Source organism: Canis lupus, chromosome 2 (assembly GCF_048164855.1).
Source record: "Canis lupus baileyi chromosome 2, mCanLup2.hap1, whole genome shotgun sequence".
Classification (NCBI taxonomy): domain Eukaryota; kingdom Metazoa; phylum Chordata; class Mammalia; order Carnivora; family Canidae; genus Canis; species Canis lupus.
This window is the reverse complement of record NC_132839.1, coordinates 26271927-26292024: the sequence shown is the minus strand read 5'-3', so window position 1 is coordinate 26292024 and position 20098 is coordinate 26271927. Positions and strand designations below refer to the sequence as shown.

The 20098-nt window shown below is 41.5% G+C and overlaps 1 protein-coding gene across 1 annotated transcript; it reads right to left on the bottom strand.

Annotated features, from left to right (window-relative positions):
- Positions 1-1138: 1138 nt before the first annotated feature.
- RPS23 (ribosomal protein S23) lies at positions 1139-2915 on the bottom strand. Its single transcript, XM_072793294.1, has 4 exons — positions 2687-2915; positions 2063-2222; positions 1455-1575; positions 1139-1330 (listed from the first exon to the last, which is right to left on the bottom strand). The coding sequence occupies exons 1-4, from the start codon at positions 2688-2690 to the stop codon at positions 1184-1186; spliced, it is 432 nt and encodes a 143-aa protein (XP_072649395.1). The 5' UTR covers positions 2691-2915; the 3' UTR covers positions 1139-1183.
- Between the last annotated feature and the right edge of the window lie 17183 nt (positions 2916-20098).

The window sequence follows — 20098 nt, the reverse complement described above, 5'->3', positions numbered from 1 at the left end:
GAGATGGGAGAAGCAGCAGGTAGCATGAGGGACTTCCTGAAGCTGCATGGCGAATGCAAATTTTAGCAAGGGAGAGGGCATTATTGAACAGGCAAGCATCAGACAAAACACAACACACATCTCCTGTGCTGTGGAAAGGTTCATGGTCTTGGTCTTATGGGCAATGGAAAGCCAAAGCATTTCTATTCTCCAAGGTCCTACACATAACCTAACATTATGCTTTGATCAGAGATGAAGTTAACCCACTGCCAGCAGCAGTCCTCTGATGGGATTCAAGAAAGCTAGTTTCATTTTAGTCATGAGATTTTACCATTTTTTGTCCTATGGAAATTTTGAGACAACTTATGGACAATACCAAGAGTCATTATATAGAGAACGAACTGATCGTTACCAGAGGAAGTGGGTGGGGGGGAAGTTAAAGTAAGTGGTGGGATTAAGGACACTTGTCAGGATGAGCACCAAGGGATACATGGAATTGTAGCACTGTGTTGTACACCCTAATGCTGACATATCGTAACTATACTGGAATAAGAATGAAAAAGAACTTGCCTCCTGCACCCAACACCCAGCTTCCAACAATTGCCAAGCTATTAACACTTCTTGAGCATTTCTAACTCATTACTTACACTTTGTGATGTGAAATAAACCCCAAGGTCAAAATATATCGGTTGCTGACAAGGTCAGGACAAAGAGCATCTAGGTTCATCTTTTCTATAGCTGAACACCCCCAAGTTTTTCTTCCAGGTCTAATTTGCCTGGTGTACACACATCCATTGACTTGTATCCACTCAGTCACCCAGTGCCTTTCTTGTCATAAACACAAATACAACATGGATCGTGAACCTTTAGATACTTGAACCCCCAAACAGGGAGCAACCTGAGGGTGCTATTTACCATACTGGGTCCCCAGGAGATGATCACAGGATGCACATTGGCATGGTTTCCCAGCACAATTCTTCCTTTAAGTACAGTGAGCTCCAAAAGCCCTCTACACAGGGATACTGTGCATTTATTCTGGATTTATTAGCTGTGGATTTGTTTATTCCACGAAGAGAAGAAAAACTATGAATCCCAGTCTCCTGAAATGGTTAAGCACACACCGTCACCTCTGCAGTTAAGGAAAATAAGACACAAAACGTTTCTGGTATATGAAAATTTATTGTCCTGTTTTTACCACCAAAACTTATGATCTTGGTCTTTCCTTCTTGCCTTTGTACAAGGCCAGGAGAGAGACATTGGCTACTTTGACCACTTTAAAGCGAACTCCAGGAATGTCACCGACAGCATGACCTTTACGACCAAATCCAGCCACCAGAACCTCATCATTTTCCTGGAATAAAATCAACAGTTTACTGCCGGTATCATTGACAATCGCTAAAAATACCCATTCGTCATATAAAAAAGTGGGAAAAAACAGGCTCTCAGGAACAGATACCAGAAACTGAAATACTTACCTCAATAAAGTTCAAACAACCATCATTGGGTACAAAGGCTGTGATCTTTTTGCCGTTCTTGATCAGCTGGACGCGGACGCACTTCCTGATGGCAGAATTTGGCTGTTTGGCTTCAACCCCCCTGGAACACAAGCGGCACAGCACCGTGAGCGGCCTTTCCTAGAAACCCTACGGGTTCCACCTTTTCAGTCTGCTCCTAAATCGGCCAAGTCCCGTGACAGCGACCAAGCTTCTCCTCAGTCCAGCACATCAGGGACAAGACCTCCGGCCCCTTGACCAGATGCAAAACAACAAACACGCACGGAGAAACAAAGCTGTCGAGCCTGGATTCAAAACCCGACCGCCAGGAAACCGTAACCTCCCGCCAGAAACTTACCTTAATTTCCCCGGATAGAAAGATGCCAAGGCTGGTCGCAGAGGCGAGGACCGACGGCTGGGGGCCGTGCGCACGTCGGAAGCGCTCGGGACGGCCCTCCGTTGCCGCCTCCCCCCACCTCAGGCGGCTTCCGACCCCGTGGGGCGCCGGCCGCGCGGCTCGCCTCGCCTCGCCTCGCCGGGGGAGCTCCCGCACCGCGGACGCACCGCGAGGACCCTGCGCCCCCACTTACACCTTCTCCAGCACGATTCCCTTCGCGTGGGAAGCGCCCCCGAAGGGGTTGGCCTTCAGCGCCGTGCCCAGGTGGGCCTTCTTGTACTGCTTATCATGCCACTTCTGGTCCCGCCGGTGGCTGCGGAGCTTCCGGGCGGTACGGAGGCCGCGACACTTGCCTGCGAGCGAAGCCCCGGTTAGTCGGTCCGTACGCCGCGGTCACGCCTCACGTCTCCGAGCACCCGCGCCTCGCCCGGCGGCAGCCCAAAGGCCCTCGCGCGCCGCCTCAGCACGTGGCGCGGCCCTCAGGCTCCCGGACCCAACCGAGGCGCGCACGCGGACGCCCGCATGGACGCGCCCTCCCAGGCGCCGAGCCCCGGCGCAGCTCCCGCGGCCCAGCTCCCGCGGCCCAGCGCCCGTCAGCGGCGGCGCGGCCTGGGCGCCGCATGGGCCCTCCCGCTCCGGGCCGTGGGCTCGCGGGCCGGCGCCCCCTGGCCTTCCCCGTCGGGCCGTCCGGCAGCGTCCTCCTCGCCGCCCTGTCCCTGCGCGCCGGCGCCCGGCCCCTGACCCCCGACCCCCGACCCCCGAGTTCGGCCGGCGACCCCCCACTCCCACCCCCCCGGCCCGGCCGCCGCCAGCTCACCCATCCTGCCGGCGCCACGGGCCTGAGCGAAAGAGAGAAGCGAGGCAGGAAGGAGCCACAAGCCACCGCGAACAAGCCCCGCCCAGCCGAGGACCCCATGCAGCTGTCTGCGCAGCGCCTGCCCCGAAGCTGGCGCCCCTGGTTTGAAAACGACAAGCTTGCGCCACTTCCCAGAACCTGGGCCTTACTCAGTTCGTGTGGCATTCAGTGTCGCTTCGCTTACATTGTTTTTATTTCGGTTTTAAGTCACTGCGGGCGACAGGAGGAGTGCGGACTACCAACCCCAGAATCCTTTGCATGAGACTCGCTGGAGGGCGCAGGCGCGCTTGCAAACCCGCGGGGCGGGGCTTAGCGACGCGGGGCGGGGCTTAGCGAGCGAAGGCGGGGCTTAGCGAGCAGAGGCGGGGCAAAGCGAGGGGACCCGCGAGCGTGCAGGGCGGGCCACCTGAGCTTCAACCCGACTGACCAGCGGAATCGTAAATTGCGGGGGAAAAAAAAAATCCGGAAGCTATGTGCTGTAGTAATTGGAGGTTTCCAAGCCTTGAAACCAAAGCTACCACTTACGGGTTGTGCGACCTTGGGCGATTCATTTAACTTTCTTAAAGCATACGTTTCTCCTGTAGAATGGACTAGATTTGAGGGATTTCTGGGATGTTGGTTTATCACACAACTATTTTTTACAATGTTTTCTTCCTGCCAGGTAACCGTTCTAGGCTCCGGGGATGCAATAGTGAACGAGGGGAGGGTGTCTTGTTTTTATGAAATTGCTGTTCTAGGTGCTGGCAGGCAGAAATATATGTAAAGTGTATTTAGAAGTAAACAGGAACGTTTTAAATTCTGATCAGCGTTATAGAGAATATAAAAGTAGGTGTCAGGGGCTTGCGGATGGGGTGGTTTCAGAAGCCGTTTCCGTGGAGATCACGTTGAGCTGAGCTGCTAAGGACAGGGGCCGTTTAAACCCGTGTATGGGGTAGAGTTTCCAGGAAGGACAACGGGATGGTACTTTAAAAAAAAAAAAAATATATATATATATATATATTTATTCATGAGAGGCACAGAGAAAGAGGCAGAGACCCAGGCAGAGGCAGAAGCAGGCTCCATGCAGGAAGCCCGACGTGGGACTCGAATCCGGGACCCCGGGGTCACGCCCTGGGATGAAGGCGTCCCTAAATCGCTGCTCCCCCACCCCACCGGGCTGCCCGGCTGGTACTTTTCCAGAACCCAAGGATCAGGGAGGGGGAGCTCCTGAGTGAGGACCAGCGTGGCCCTGGGTAAGGACTGAGAGGCCCACAGGGAAACCTGGAGCCGGAAGCTCATGGTAAAAGCTGTGTTTCCTCGGTATGTGGTTGGATGCCATTGGGAAGTTTTGAGCAGGGGAGCAGCAAGATAGGGTATAAATTTATATATAGGAGAAGAAAAAGCCGTAAGCGATGAGTCTGCGAGGCCAGTTGAGAGGGTGTTAGGATGCTCCAGTTGAGATATCCAGTAATGATGGCTTAGACTGTCAGGTGGAAAAGAAGTGGTTGGATAAGGTGAATGGCTGAGCCAGTAGGATTTGCTGAGGGCTATAGGATGTGAGATTGGGGTTGGGGTTTTCACCTTGCGCAATTTGGTGACTTGCGGTGTTATTTACTGCGTGGGTTATACTGGGAGAGGAGCAGATTTAGAAGGGGAGATTAAGAGTTCTGTTATGGATGCATAAGTTTGAGATCCTATTAGGCACCCAAGTAGAGGTGGGAAGTGGGTAGTTGGGTATAGACATATGGAGTTCCAGGGAGTCATCAGTATTGAAAAGCGTAGCCCTAGGTAAGGTCGCTTGGGGGTGAGTGTAGGTAGAAGAGAGGAAGGTTAGAGACCTGAGCCCTGGGCGAGACTTAGTGACGCAGAAGGGAGGTAGGTGAAGCCAATGCTATACTCTAATCAAAGCCAAGTGGAGAAATAGAAGTGAGCAAATGTGACAATGGGGTGTAAGATGAGGACTGAGAATTGTCTTGCATTTGGCAATGTGGAGGATATTGGTGACTTTGTCATGTGGGGATCCTGTGCCGTGGTGAAGATGTAAGCCTTATGGGATTGGAGCCAAGAGATTATGGGATTGGAGCCAAAGAAGGAGGCATAGACAGCATCTGTAGACCTACTTTTGGAAGGAATTTTTCTATGATCTGCGGAGAAGAGGGGTTCTATCATGAGGGGGATGTGGAGTCAGGATGAGTTTGTTTAAGATGGCAGATTTTATGACATTTTTTATGGGATTGTTCTAGTAGAGAAGAAAAAAATGGATAGTTCATTTGAGAAAGGGGATAATTGCATAAATAAGTCTTTGAGGAGACTAGAGGGGTGCCCAAGTGGAGGAATTGATCTTAGGAATAATAACAGGTTATCTGTAGTAATAAAGAAGGCAGAGGATGGGCTATAACTGCAAGTAAACTGAAAGATTTGTTGATGGAGAGACGTGGAACTTCTCTTGGTTGCTCCTTCCTTGGTGAATTCAGCAAGGCCATCTGTGCAGAGAGAGAGGAGGGAAAAAACGTTGGAGGAGAGAGGATAGGGTCTGAAATCATCCAAAGTAACCCTATTTAAATAATATTATTCGATACATATACAATGTGCCACGTACTGTTTTAGGTGCCTTACATTTATTAACTCATTTAATTCTTATAACAGTAAAAGGTGAATACTTTTATTATTCCCCTTCTATTGAGGGACAGCACCTTAGTCCATTCAGGCTACTCTAACAAAATACTATAGATTGGGTAGCTTATAAATAACAGAAATTTATTTCTTGCAGTTATGGAGATTGGGAAGTCCAAGATCATGGTGCTGGCAGATTTGATATGTGGCGAGAGCTTACTTCTTGGTTCATGGACAGCTCTCTTTGCTGTCTCAAATAGCGGAAGGGCCAAGGCAGCTCTCTGGGGGTTCCATTTTATTTGTTTGTTTTTTCCAGTTTTATTGAAAGATAATTTTCATATCGGGGTCTTTTTATAAGGGCCCTAATCTCATTCACAAGGACTGTACCCTTATGACCCAATCACCTCCCGAAGGCCCCGTATCACTGCGGAACAGGTTTCAATATATGAATTTTGCCTCCTAATCTAGAAGTGTGGGAGGATAGTTTGAGAAGAGAATTTAGGAATGTTGAACAGTTCTGAGGGCGCATTAGAAAGTTATATCAATCAGCATGGTTTTGTGTATTCAGATTCATTCAATATAATGACTTAGTAGATGAAGGGGGGGAAGGTCTAGTCAGGTGAATGGGGTGAACGAAGGGCAAGGGAGTTGAGAGTGATGGCAAGGAGAGATTTACAGTGAACCTTGACATTGAGGCTGGAGGAGTCAAGAGCCCGGGATAGTGAGAACACTTATGAAGCCCTAGGCCCAATCAGATACGAGAAATTTCTATGAAGCTAAGAAGGATGATACAGTTTTAGTACAGCAGTAGGTAAATTGACCAATGAATAGAATAGGCCAGCAGGAGACTCATGAATGTAGAATATTATTAGATAACAGAATTAGGTGTCAGATCAGTGTATAAAGGGAGGACTGATGTTGCTGCACAAAAACAGGTTCCTCACATTAAATTAGATCACGTCAGGAAACAAAATCAGCTCCAGATAGACTGAGGACCTACATATCAACAACAAAAATTTTAATTTCTTAATAGAAAACAAATACAAATAAATTCAAGAACTTGAGAAAGGAAGATATTTCTGAACAGCATAAGAAGAAATGAATTACTGAATTACCTGCAGTAAGGAACAGGGAAGGACTCGGCTATTTTGATTAGGGACAGAATTTAGAATAACTGTGATACTATAGTGCTTTCTGGGAGGAACTTTTAAAAAATATTTATTTATTTATTAGAGAGAGAGAGAGAGAGAATCTTAAGCAGGTTCCACACTCGATGTGGAGCCCGACACAGGGCTCAATCTCACAACCTGACATAATGATCTGAGCTGAAATCAAGAGTTGGATGCTTAACCAACCAAGCCACCAGGTGCCTCTCTTCTGAGTTTTAATAATTGCTTCATAAAGCTGTTCAGACTTTCTATTATGCATGAATATATGAAGGTTTATGTGTGTTGTTGGGAGGTTTTTAATTATGAATTCAATTTCATTAGGAAATGTAATAATTTCAATGAATTCATTTTCATTGATTTCTGGTCTTTTGTGTATTATTTACTTTCTTCTGTTCACTTTGTTGTTGTTTTTTTCTTCTGTTTACTTAGGATTTAAGTTTGCTTTTCATTTTCCAGTTTTTCTTTTTTTTTTCATTTTCCAGTTTTTCAAAGTGAAAACTTAGATCACTGATTTGAGACTTTTGTTCTTTTCTGTATATTTAATGGTATAAATAAATATCTAAGCATTGCTTGAGCTGCATTCCAATGAGCTTTGGTATGTTATATTCTAGTTTTTTTTTTTTTTAATTTTTTTTTATTTATTTATGATAGTCACACACAGAGAGAGAGAGAGAGAGGCAGAGACACAGGCAGAGGGAGAAGCAGGCTCCATGCACCAGGAGCCCGATGTGGGACTCGATCCCGGGTCTCCAGGATCGCGCCCTGGGCCAAAGGCAGGCACCAAACCGCTGCGCCACCCAGGGATCCCCTATATTCTAGTTTTTTAAAAAAATATTTTATTCGTTTATTTGTGAGAGTGAAAGAGCTCCAGCAAGGGGAGGAGCACCAGAAAAGGGAAAAGCAGACTCCCTGCTACGCAGGGAGCCGAACACACTGAATCCCAGGACCCTGAGATGATGACCTGAACCAAAGTCAGATGCTTAACCAACTGGGCCACCCAGACATCCCTGTTATATTCTAGTTTCAATTCAATTCAAAGCATTTACTAATTTCCCCTTTGAACAATAGATTATTTAGAATTGTGTTTCTTAATTTCCAAATATTTGGGGATTTACGAAATATCTGTGTTGTTCATTACTAGGTTAATTCCATTATGGTCTAAGAAAGGCTTTTTATTTTACTTTAAAAGATTTTTGTTGGGCAGCTCGGGTGGCTCAGTGGTTTAGCGCCACCTTCGGCCCAGGGTGTGATCCTGGAGACCCAGGATCGAGTCCCACGTCGGGCTCCCTGCGTGGAGCCTGCTTCTCCCTTTGCCTGTGTCTCTGCCCCGCCCCCCCCCCGTCTCTAATGAATAAATAAATAAAATCTTAAAAAAAAAAAAGATTTTTGTTGACATTTGCTTTATAGCCCAGAATATAGTCACATATGGTGAATGTTCCATGTACACTTGAAAAGAAAATATTTTCTGCTGATATTGGGAGGAATGTTTTATAGATCTTAATTAGCCGAAAGTAGTTGATAGTGCAATTCAAGTCTTCTGTGTCCTGTATTCAGGATGACAATAGTGATGAGAGGAGGGAGAGAGGGGTGGGGACCATAGTTGGATGTTGAGTTATGGTTTATTTTAGGTAGTGAGTTTAATTATTATAATATTATAAAAACAAGTAAATAAGGCATAAACCAATGGTCAGAAAGTGTTATGAATGAAGGATTTTGATTACTATAGCTAAGAAGAGGAAAAAAGGGATTTAGTTTTTGTTTTTGGAGCTTTGAATTTTACATTTCCTGATAAAGAATTTATTACTTAATTTGAAGCCCGAAAAGAGAAGGAATTTTCTTTGATCTGGGCCTAAATTTCTTAAAAGGGCCCCTAAACAAGAATTAGGTTTAGGAATTAGAGGAAAAGAAAGAAGGCTGAAGCACAGTAAGTCAGCAGGAAAATAGAGGAAGGTGAAGTTAGAGACTTGGACAGGACTAGCTAAAGTCTAACTTGTAGGCCAGGATAAGGAGTTTGCACTTTATTCTGAATATGATGAGAAGCCGTTGGGGGACTTCAAATAAGAGAATGACAAGATCTGATCTACATTAAAAAAAAATATTTTAAAATTTATTTTAGAGAGAAAGCCCCTGTGTGCAAGCAAGGGAAGAGGCAGACGGAGAGGGAGGGAGAGGAAGAGAAGCAGACTCCCCATTGGGCAGGGAGTCCAATGAGCTCTCACAACCTTGAGATCATGACCTGAGCCAAAATCAAGAGTCACAAGTTTAACCAACTGAGCCATCTAGGCACCCTAATCTGATCTACATTTTAAAATGCTAGGGAAGGGCACTATGAAGGGGCAAGAGAGGACTTGGTTTATCCAAGGAGGGGACTGATGCAATAGCACAGGTCATTGGAGATGAAGAGATGTCATAAAATTCTGAATATAATTTGGACTTAGGGGATGCCTGAGTGGCTCAGTGGTTGAGCATCTACCTTTGGCTCAGGTCTGATCCTGGGGTCCTGGGATCGAGTTACGCATCAGGCGCCTGCTGGGAGCCTCCTTCTCCTTCTGCCTATGTGTCTGCTTCTCTCTGTGTGTTTCTCATGAATAAATAAATAAAATCTTAAAAAAAATAATTTGTACTTAGATCATGATGGGAAGAGCAAAATCATTGACCTCACCAGCACTATCATCTCTAATAGTTTTTTTGAGCTCTATTTAGGTGTCAGAGATAGGACTTCACATGCCTAATTTTTTTTGTTCATCAAAACAACACCTGTGTGGTAGTGCTATTATTAGCCCTGTTTTACAGAGAGGAAATTGAGACTTAAAGAAGTTACTTAACCAGAACATGTTTGTTGGTTTCCAGATTAGTCATAAAAGCAAAATCTTGATTTTTGAGGAATTTAGAAAAAATTGTAATGAATATTAAGTAAATAAGGCACAAAATTGATGAAAAAAATTTTCTAGCCAGCAAAGCATCAGGAAAAGTAAAGGGTACACAGTTCCTAAGATTACAGTATTCTTTCTTATTCTAAGTTGCAACCTGGTATCTGTAGGTGACCAGAGGTATATGAAAACTGATAGAAACTTTGTTATGAAAGAACTGTATTTGGTAGTTCTTGAAATGTTGGGAAAGCAGGGACAAGAAGGAGAACAAGTGTTTCCCTCTTCTGGTGTTTCCTTCTGAATAGAAAGAGTTAAATTAGTTTAACTCCTTCTTTCTCTACCAGTTTACCCATTCTGTGCCCGGTAATGATGACATCTGTGCTAAATCAGGAAAAATAGTCTAGATATGTTCAACTCTTTTTTTCCTTTTAGAGACCCAGACTCCCCATGGAGTATACCTTTCCTGTTTCTTCTGGGGGCAGGCCTCTACTCCCTCTTGAGAGCCCACCGCCCTGGCAGGCAGTCGTGTCCATCTTCTGTGGGGAGGGGTTTGATTACAATCCATTTTGTTCCTGCAGTAGGCTTTGTTGGCCTTCTTGGCCTTCCACAGTAATGAGAGTGGTATTTTGGTCTCCACTTATCTTTCCCCTTGTTTTATTTTTCAGTTGGTTTAGCACTCAGGGCGAGGCAGAAAAGTATGGTTTGACTTACCTCAGAGTCCTCCTATCCCCTAACTAAGAAAAAAGATGGGTTTTCATAAATTACACTGGTTGATGAGATTTAGGTCAAGAATGATGCTGATTTTTTGTACCGTTTGAGAGCGAAGTTAGCTTTTGAGCAAGAGCAGCTAAGGGTTTAAACGATGTTGACAATTTATATTGGAGCATTTAGAGTAGTTAGAAATGACTCCAAATGTTTTAACTATAAAAATTGAGGTATTAGTTGCTATGGAAATGTGACAAGTTGAAATAACAGCTTTAAGTGAGGATGAAGAAGCAGCAAGAATAAGACCGATGATTACGTGCTCCATAAAACTACTAGTGATGAATGTTGAGTGCTTCATTTTACCTGATTAAATTATTAAACACAATTTTTCCCTTATCCAAAATGAATGAGATTTCTTATCCTCCCATCCTAGCTACTCTTAGTGCAGTGAATATTTCTTCTTATATCTATTCCAAGGTGGAACTAAAGAAATATGTTTGTATTACCGTATAAACTTAACAATATTCAGGCCTGGTCTTTAAAATCTTGTTATTATTATTAAACCCCTATGTACGATCTAGGGGGAATTGACAATGCTGTTCTTTGATGCCCTTTGTGAAGTTTCTGGAAAGGAGTTATCATTTTAATGTGCATATTGAAAGTCATTCCCCAGGTATTCTCTAACTTGGCTGAGAACCAAACGAAAGAAAGTAGACTTTTATTTCAGCAGGGACCTTTGAGTGGTGAGAAATGATAAAAGATAATTTTTCTCACTAGGAAAAGAAAGGTAATTTCTTTCACTCAATGGAATATTAAGTTTTAGAATCTCATTTCTTGGAGAGATTTAAAGAATCCAGTGATGGGCCAGGTCTGTTCTCTCTGAGTTCAGTGAGGACCAGCTGATCTTCAGTGATGGGGAGTGGCCAGGGGTCACTCTTTCAGCTTTTGCATTCCACAGTAAAGTGAAATTTCACTAGGACTATTTCTAGATAATTTAAATATAATAATATGAAAGTTATAATATAAATATAAAAACTTATAAAAATAAATGTGCATTTTATATCACTAAAACTTTATTGCTTAAAGGACTTTATGTAAGTAAAATGGGATTTTTTTTCCACTTAGCTCAGCGGTTTGGGGCCTGCTTTCGGCCCTGGGTGTGATCCTGGAGTCAGGATCGAGTCCCACATCAGGTTCCCTGCACGGAGCCTGCTTCTCCCTCTGCCTGTATCTCTGCCTCTCTATCTCTCTCTGTGTGTCTCTCATGAATAAATAAATAAAATCTTTTAATTAAAAAAAAGAACAAGAGAGAAAAATGAGTGAAGAATTAGAAGAAGAGAGGAAGAAAAAAATGAGGGAGTTCTAGGTTTATATAGGTACAAAAAGGACAGGAGTAATTTTTCCACTGATTTAATATTGTTGGTTCTAGAAGTCATTACTGATTATTAAGATAACCCAAATGAATGAATCTGAAACAATTTTATAGATTATAGTCATTTTTCATTTTTAAAAGAATGTTTATTCAATTTATTTAAACTAAAAAAAAAAAAAAAAAAAACAGTTTACCCTTCTTTCCCATTCTCCATTACCCCATGCCCCTGATAACCACCTGTCTGTTCTCTGTATCTATGAGCTTAGTTGTTTTGTTTTGTTTTGCTTTTACATTCTACAGACAAGAGAGATTGTATGGCATTTGTTTTTCTCTAACTTATTTCATGTAGTTTAATGCCATTGAGGTCCATCCCTGTTGCTGCAAATGGAAAGATTTCATTCTTTTTTATGGTTGAATACTATTCCATGTATATAATATTCCATGTAAATATACCATAATTTCTTTATCCATTTATCCATCATAAACACCTTCCAACAACAAATATATAGAAACATACATGGATGTGTGTGTTAAATTAGATGCCTGCTCCTCAGGTCAAGGTTTTAATATAAGGGAGTGAATGAACTTCCTTCACTGTAAGTCTGGATGTGATCAACTGCCTCTGACCTGAGCCCCAGGGTGAGTCTATCTGAGGGAGAGAGCCCTTTACGGATCATTTCTTAGATCACTGCTGTCTTGTGGGTCTTGAACATGAACCCCATCGGTTTTCAAAATTGAATGTTTTGGGATCTCATCTTTCAAGTACATGTCTTAAAAGTTGAGGTGTCCAGTGTGGAGTCTGAACTCGTCACTACTCAGGAAGGAGCTCTGGTTTGAGTTCCTGTGAGGTTGTGGGTTGCCACACCTGGGGTGGGGTTTATGGTGAGATGGTGTCCCAGCCTCTCACACAGTTTGATTTGGTTTTCTTCTTGGTTGCCTGATATGCAGTCATCACTCAGCCAGCCTTTAGGATTTTTTTTAAAAAGGAAATGGTTCCATATGTAGTGGTAGATTCAGCATGTCTGTGGAAGTGAGTTCAAGGTCTTAGAACATAACCATCTTAAACCAGAACCCCACCACGAGTATCATATTTCATAGTATGGAATAATGTGCTCATTTGCCAATGGGTATTTAAAATTTACTTGGATAGGTTAAGTTAAAATTTCCAATGAATATTAAAATTTACTCAGATTTTAAGTTAAAATTTCCAAACTTATGTTAACTATTTAGCAGACAACGTCTTGGATTTGTAGCACATGGTGGTATCCAGTGCTCTCTTTGAAACTAAGTGTGTTGATTAATTTTTGTCCAAAGAATCTATTTTGCATTTACTGTAAATGAAGGCCTGAACAATAGGGCAGCATCAAAAAAGCACATATTCTCAATACGAATTTTATTTTTGTGAATTAGAACTCAGTCTCTGTCGAGGTGGGGACCTGCATGTAGGTCTCTAGTGAGAGTATTTTTGGAAGCATTGGAGGCCTTTCCTTTCTTAGGATCTAGGTCTGTTACGCTCTCCCTAACATTTAAACCTCCCTTCCTAGTCCATGTTTCTAATTATCACACTAAATTTGGTACTTAGAGAACCTTTCCAATGAAATTTCTTTTTGCACTATAGTTAACAGAAACTCATTTCGGGCTGTGTTAAGAATAAAAACCAAGTTTTTGGAAGGACACTTGGGTAAGTCACAGACTTCACTAGCAAGAGATACATACTGACCTCAAGAGAGTAGAATCAAGAATTGGAAAGCTGCTTCAGCTTTTCAAAAGAGTTAGTTATGGCTCATCTCTTGTCCCAATCTATTACATAACTGCCTCCCTCTACCTCTCATCAGCCATTGCTTGGAGTGGAGGTGTGGCCAGGATCAGTGGAGGTCACTGTTTGCTATGTGAAACTGCCCTCAAGTGTTTACTCCAGCAATTATGTGTTCACTTTTCTGCACATCACTGGGCTTGGAGCCTCATTGGGGGTGAGGATTGGGTCTTTTTTGTCTTGTATTCCCAGCATGTAGCATACGGCAATATTTGTCTAATGGACACATTTATGAAACAGCGGGACTCTTGTCTCAATTTAGCTTGAGAATCATGAACATAAACAGATGCCACTAATTTGGTATATTATTTGTGTTCCAAGAAGTCAAAGGGTAATCAAAAGAAAAATTAACATTTAAATAAAAAGCACTTATAATATTTCATTTACTAACCCAATTCTTTTTTTTTTTTAATAACCCAATTCAGATCAACTCAGAAGTTGATTTGATGAAAATTAGTAGAAATCATGGCAGCAATTAGGCTCTGAACTTAATATAAGAGTCTGTATTGGTCTGGATTCTCCAGAGGAAGCCAAATATATATGCATATGAGGAATTAATCCTGTATATGATTTATTGTAGGAATTGGCTCATGCAGTTATTGGAGGCTGAGAAATTCCGATATCTGTTGTCAGCAAGCTAGAGACCCAGGAGAGCCAATAGTAAATATCATTCCAGAACTTGTGAGTCTGAAGGCAGGAAAAGACTGAATTCCCTGCTCCAATATAGGTAGAGAAAGTGAAATCTCCCTTCCACTTTTTTATTCTATTCCGACCTTCAGTGGATTGGATGAAGCCCACTCATATTGGGGAAGGCAATTTGCTTTACTCAGTCTACTGTACAAATATTAATCTCATTTAGAAACACTGTCAGAGACACAGCCAGAATAATATTTAACCAAATACCTGGGTACCTTGTGTCCCAGTAAAGTTGACGTATATTAACTACCGCAGCGTCACATCCCTCTACAAGAAGCAAGAAGTACATACTAATGGACTGATGTAACTTGGGTTTTGAGATCCCTGGGTGGCTCAGTGGTTTAGCATCTGCCTTCTGCCCAGGACATAATCCTGGAGTCCTGGGATCGAGTCCCACATCGGGCTCCCTGCATGGAGTCTGCTTCTTCCTCTGCCTGTGTCTCTGCCTCTCTCTCTCTCTCTCTTTCTCTGTGTGTGTGTGTCTCTCATGAATAAGTAAATAAAATCTTTAACAACAACAAAAATAAAAAACAAGAAAACTTGGGTTTTGTGTATTTGCATTTTCAAGCTGCTGAATTTGATAAAATACCTGAGTTAGTTGTTTTTCTAGTCATGTTCGCCTAAATATTCATGCTCTGAGAGTCACAACCATGTGGCATGAAGTGAGAATTAAATATGTGATATTTTTGTAGGCTTATTCAGTACTCTGCACATTTTATTGATCCTCATCTTAGATCAGTAGTACCTTAGGCTCTAGATGTATCAGTTAGTTAGATGCAGTCCCTGCTGTGTTGGAGCAGGCCTTCTGATGAAGAAACACATTGTAAATAGATAATAAGAAAATAAATGTCTCAGTACAAAGGTGATATGTGTTATGATAAAGGTGAACATAATGCAGGAAGAGTTAGGAGGGTAGGAGGGACCAATATGTACAGTTACTGAGGTGCGAAAAAGTTGGCATGTGGAGGGTGTTGGGAAAAACTGAATCCAAGCCTGTGGTTCAGAGAAGGGTTGGCATAAAATGAAGCAAGAGAGAGAGCAAGGGCTTTGTAGGAGGTGGGTGGATTTGGATTTTGAATCAGTGTGCAAAGACTGTTGTGATTGATTTGAACGTTTGACTACTGTGATTTTTGGTCTGAGAGCATTTGGATAAATAGAGACTGTGGTCTGGCAAATGCTAGATGTTCCTTCCTTCAAGCAAATATTATAATTAAGTTAGAGCCATTCTATATGGTCATATATGATATTGGAAAGATAGATCTGTGATACTCAAATTTTCAGTTAACACTTAGTAATATATAGTAGATCAGAAAATGAAGGAAACACAAAGTATTTTCAGTTGAAAAGAAGGCAGCGTGGATGTACAATTTCTGGTTTTCTCATGAAAAGTGTTGGGATATTTTCCAAGCTCCTCTGCATTTTCTGCGTATCTTGTGAGTGAGTCACTAACTCACAATATCTTGGAATATCTTGAGGATGTATGTATAGTGAATGGCCTTGAAAGGTAGAAATAGTGTCTTCCTCTTACGAAGGGCAGGTTTACTTACAGCCTTGGAAACTCAGAGTCTCTCTCCTGAAATGAAACCCAGTTGTGTACAAGCATCCAGTTGGGGCCAGCTGTGTTGCTCTATGGGCAAGGGAAATGCCCCGGTATACTGATGCTCATGCTGCTCGCTTGGGGTGAGTAATAAAGTTCTTTGTCTCTGACCCTGGAGTCTTGTGTCATCTGCCAGCATCCATGAAACTGGCAGGCTAACTTGTTAGCTTATCAGTTAGATAAAATGTCAGACCCTTCACAATTCCGACAGGGACCCCTCACCATCTCAGGAGGGAGGTGTAATGCCGGGCAGGTGATATCCTACTGCTTTGCAGCCTGCAAGTTATCACATCAACATTTTTGTCACTGCTTTTTCCCTCTAGAGTCACAGGATGAGCTATACTCTGACAATCACATCTTAAGTGTGACTTCTATTTTAAAATACATTTGTGAAACCTACTAGCTACTAATTATTCTACCTTAAATATTCTTAACCAAGTGGAAGAAAATTTCAACAACAGCAAGATTGCTCTGTTGAAATTTTAGGATTATCAAGTCATTAAATATATTAAAATGAAACTTGATTTAAAGCTAAAAATTTTGTGTATATTTGTGTGCCTGAAAATATAAGTGAAGCATATTTCCATGAAGGATTTTTTTTTCCATGAAAGATTGTTACACGATAAGCATTAAGGAGCTAACACTGTGTTTTCTGAGTAGTAACAGAACCTTTATTATCACAGTACAGAATCTTCATGGGTTTGGCTTCTTACCCTCCCCTTACCAGGAATTTGAGGAGCAATGGGTCACCGTGGGAGACTATGGGGTGTTGCCTTGGCAGCTGGAGGAGATGTTCTGTACCTGCAACTGTCCAGGACAATGGCCACTAGCCACAGGTGGTTACTGACCACTTGAAATTTTGATTGGTTCAAATTGAGATGTTCATAAGTTTGAATTATATACCAGATTTCAGACTTAGAGCAGAAAAAAGAAGATAAAATACCTCATTAATAATTCTGTTTGAAATAATATTTAAATATGTTGGGTTAAAGAAAAAAATATTAAGACTAATTTCACCTGTTGATTTATACTTCTTTCAGTGTGGCTATTCGAAAATTTTACATTACATATGTAGCTCTCATTATATTTCTGTTGACCAATGCTATTCTAAATCCTTGCCACTCGCAGGACAGTGGTCAGGCAAGCAGCTGTCAGCATCCTGTGGAAGCTTGTTACAAAGAAACTCTTGCCCCACCCCAGACCTACTGGATCAGAATTTGGATTTTAACACAATCTCACGTGATTTGTTTGGATGGTAAAATTTGAATAGCAGAGAGCTCTAGGACTAGGACTGCCAGATTTAGCAAATAAAAATATGAGATGTCCATTTATATTGAATTTTGGATAAACAGCAAATGGTTTAAGTATGATATGTACAAATATTGCATGGATCATTCTTACTATTAAAATTATTGTTTATTTTACATTCAGATGTTACTGGGTGTCTTTTTTTTTTTTTTTTTTTGGCAAACCTACCCAAGACTAAACTCCTCCCTTTCAGACGTACCTTGCTACCTGAAATTCTGAAATTCCACTGTAATCAGGAAAAAGAAAAGTAAAAGATATGGCAGGGGTAGAAGTTCTGTAAAATGAAAGAACAGGAAGAGAAGGAAATTTGATGCAAAGTAGGAACAAGATGAGCATGGAAAGGCCACAATGATAGCGGTGACTTTTTCTATTTTTTAATATTTCTTAACATCTTTCTTCCTTATTTCTCCATCATCTCCCCTGCCCACCATTATGCTTTGGTCTCCTCTGCTCCTCTTCTGTAGGGCTCTCCAGAGCTATGTTAGAAAATGGTGTGTGTGCAAAATGGATACTAAGGAAGGAGAGTATATCCTTAGGGTCAAGTCCCCAGATTCCTATAATCCATCATCTCTGAAATGTCACTTACAAATAGCCCCTTTCAGCTACCAGTACTTTGCCATTAAAGAGATCAAGGTTCTTAAGCGCCAAAAGTGCTGACCCTTTCATTTTGGAGGATTTTCTTTATTGTGGCATTTTAATTATATTTTTTAAAATGTAAAACAACTCTTAGGAATTGTGTTGTTGGTTTGTGTTTTTGCACACTTTTTAGGTGGCAAAGGAGTGGGAGTGGAGGGCTGGCAAGGAGGGAATAACAATAGATATCCTTTATTTAGCTAGTCATTAAAGTAAGAAAAGGCTTTCATCTATTATTATTCTTTATTTAAAATTTTATTTTATTGTGTTAGGAACATTTAACATGAGATCCACCCTCTTAACAAATGTTTAAGTGTGTAATACCATATTGTTAACTATAGGCACAATCTCATAAGCAGATCTCTAGAATTTATTAATGTTGCTTAACTGAAACTATATGCCCATTGATTGGTAACTTCCTATTTTCTCCTCCCTACCCGCCCCCCCAGCTCCTGGTAATCACATTTCACTCTTGGATTCTATGCTATGCCTCTTCTAGATGCCTCATATAAATGGAATCATGTGGTATTAGTGACTGGCTTATTTATAATTCCTCAAGGTTCATCCATGTTGTCATATTTTGCAGAATGTCATTTATTTATTTGTTTGTTCATTTATTTAAAATATTTTATTTATTTATGAGAGACACAGAGAGAGAGAGAGTCAGAGACATAGGCAGAGGGAGGAGAAGCAAGCTGCATGCAGGGAGCCCGACATGGGACTCGATCCCAGGAAATCTGGGATCAGGCCCTGAGCCAAAGGCAGAAGCTCAATCACTGAACCATCCAGGTGTCCTGGAATGTCCTTTTTTTTTTTTTAAGGCTGCATAATATTCTTTTGTATGTATAAACCACATATTCTTTATCCATTCATCCATCTGCACTTAGGTTGTTTCTACATCTTGGCTACTGTGAATATCAGTGCTGCAGTGAACATGGAAGCATTAATATTTCTTTGAAATCTTGGTTTCAGTTCTTTTGGGTAAATACCCTTAAATGCAATTGCTGGATTATATGGTAGTTCTATTTTTAATATTTTCAGGTATCTCCATATTGTTTTCCACAGCAACTTTACTAGTTTGTATTCCCACCAACAGTGTATAAGGATTCTAATTTCTCCGTATCTTTGTCAACGCTTGTCTGTTCATTTGTCCGTCCTTCCTTCCTTCCTTCCTTCCTTTCCTCCTCCTTCTTCTGCTCCTCTTTCTTCTTGATAATAGCTATCCTGCCAAATGTTAGGTGATACCTCTTTGTGGTTTTGATTTGCATTTTCCTGATGATAAGTGACATTGTGGACCTTTTTATATACATTTTGATCACTTGTCGTCCTTAGAGAAATGTATTTTCAAATCTTTAGCCCATTTTTAACTTGGGTAATTTGTGTTCTTTCTGCTATTGAGTTTTAAGAGTACCTTATATATCTTGGAAATTGATGATTTATCAGATGTATGTTTTACAAATACTTTATTTCATTCTGTGGGTTGCCTTTTACTCTGTTGATTGTTTTCCTTTGCTGTACAGAAGCTTTTTAGTCTGGTGTAGTTCCACTTGTCTAATTTTGCTTTTATTTTCTGTACTTTGGTGTCATATCCATGAAATCATTGCCAAGAACAGTGCAATGAAACTTCTCCCTATCCTTTCTTCTAGGTTTTAAGTCTTTAATCTATACTGAGTTGATTTTTGTGTCTGATGTGAAATAAGGCTCCAATTTCACTTTTTTCTTGTGGATATCCAGTTTTCTCAGCACCATTTGTTGAAGAGACAGTCCTCTTCCCATTGTGTGTTCTTGGCACCCTTACTGAAGGGCAGTTAACTGTGTATGTGTGAATTTATTTCTAGGTGCCTGTATTCTGTTCTGTTGGTCTGCATGTCAGTTTTTAATGTCAATACTGTACTGTTTTAATTACTGTAGCTTTGCAATGTATTTTTGAATCAGGAAGTGTGATACTTCCACCTTTCTTCTTTTTCAAGATAGATTTGGCTGCTTAGGGCCTTGATGTATCTTTTTAAAAATTTTTTAAGATTTTATTTATTTATTCATGAGAGACACAGAGAGAGGAGAGACACAGGCAGAGGGAGAAGCAGGCTCCATGCAGGGAGCCCGACATGGGACTCGATCCCAGGTCTCCAGGATCACGCCCTGGGCTGAAGGCGACGCTAAACCACTGAGCCACCTGGGCTGCCCTTGATACATCTTTACAACAGGTTTTTGAGTTAAGTACTTTGTCCCCCTCTGCAGATGGGGAAACTGGACTTTGGAATGCACTTGAGGGCTGTCTGACTCCAAAGTCAGTGCTCTTTACCATTACATTTCAGATCTCGTAGCACATAGAGTCATGAATTTAATAGGAAACTGTGAACTAGGATGCATATGTAAAATTAGATAAGTTTCAAAGATTTTTCTCCTTTATTTACCTGAAAAATGCATGTAGTAATGCATACTTTGTAGATTTTTGTGGAGAGTTTAATAGCTTCCTGAGAAGTATTATGAGATTCTTATTAAGAGTTAGAGTATGAAAACAATGCCAGTTTCTAAAAAAGAGGTTAATTGAAAATCTGCTCCTTAGTAATAGTCTCTCATGAATAAGGAAACATCCTGAATAGACCCACTGATATCAT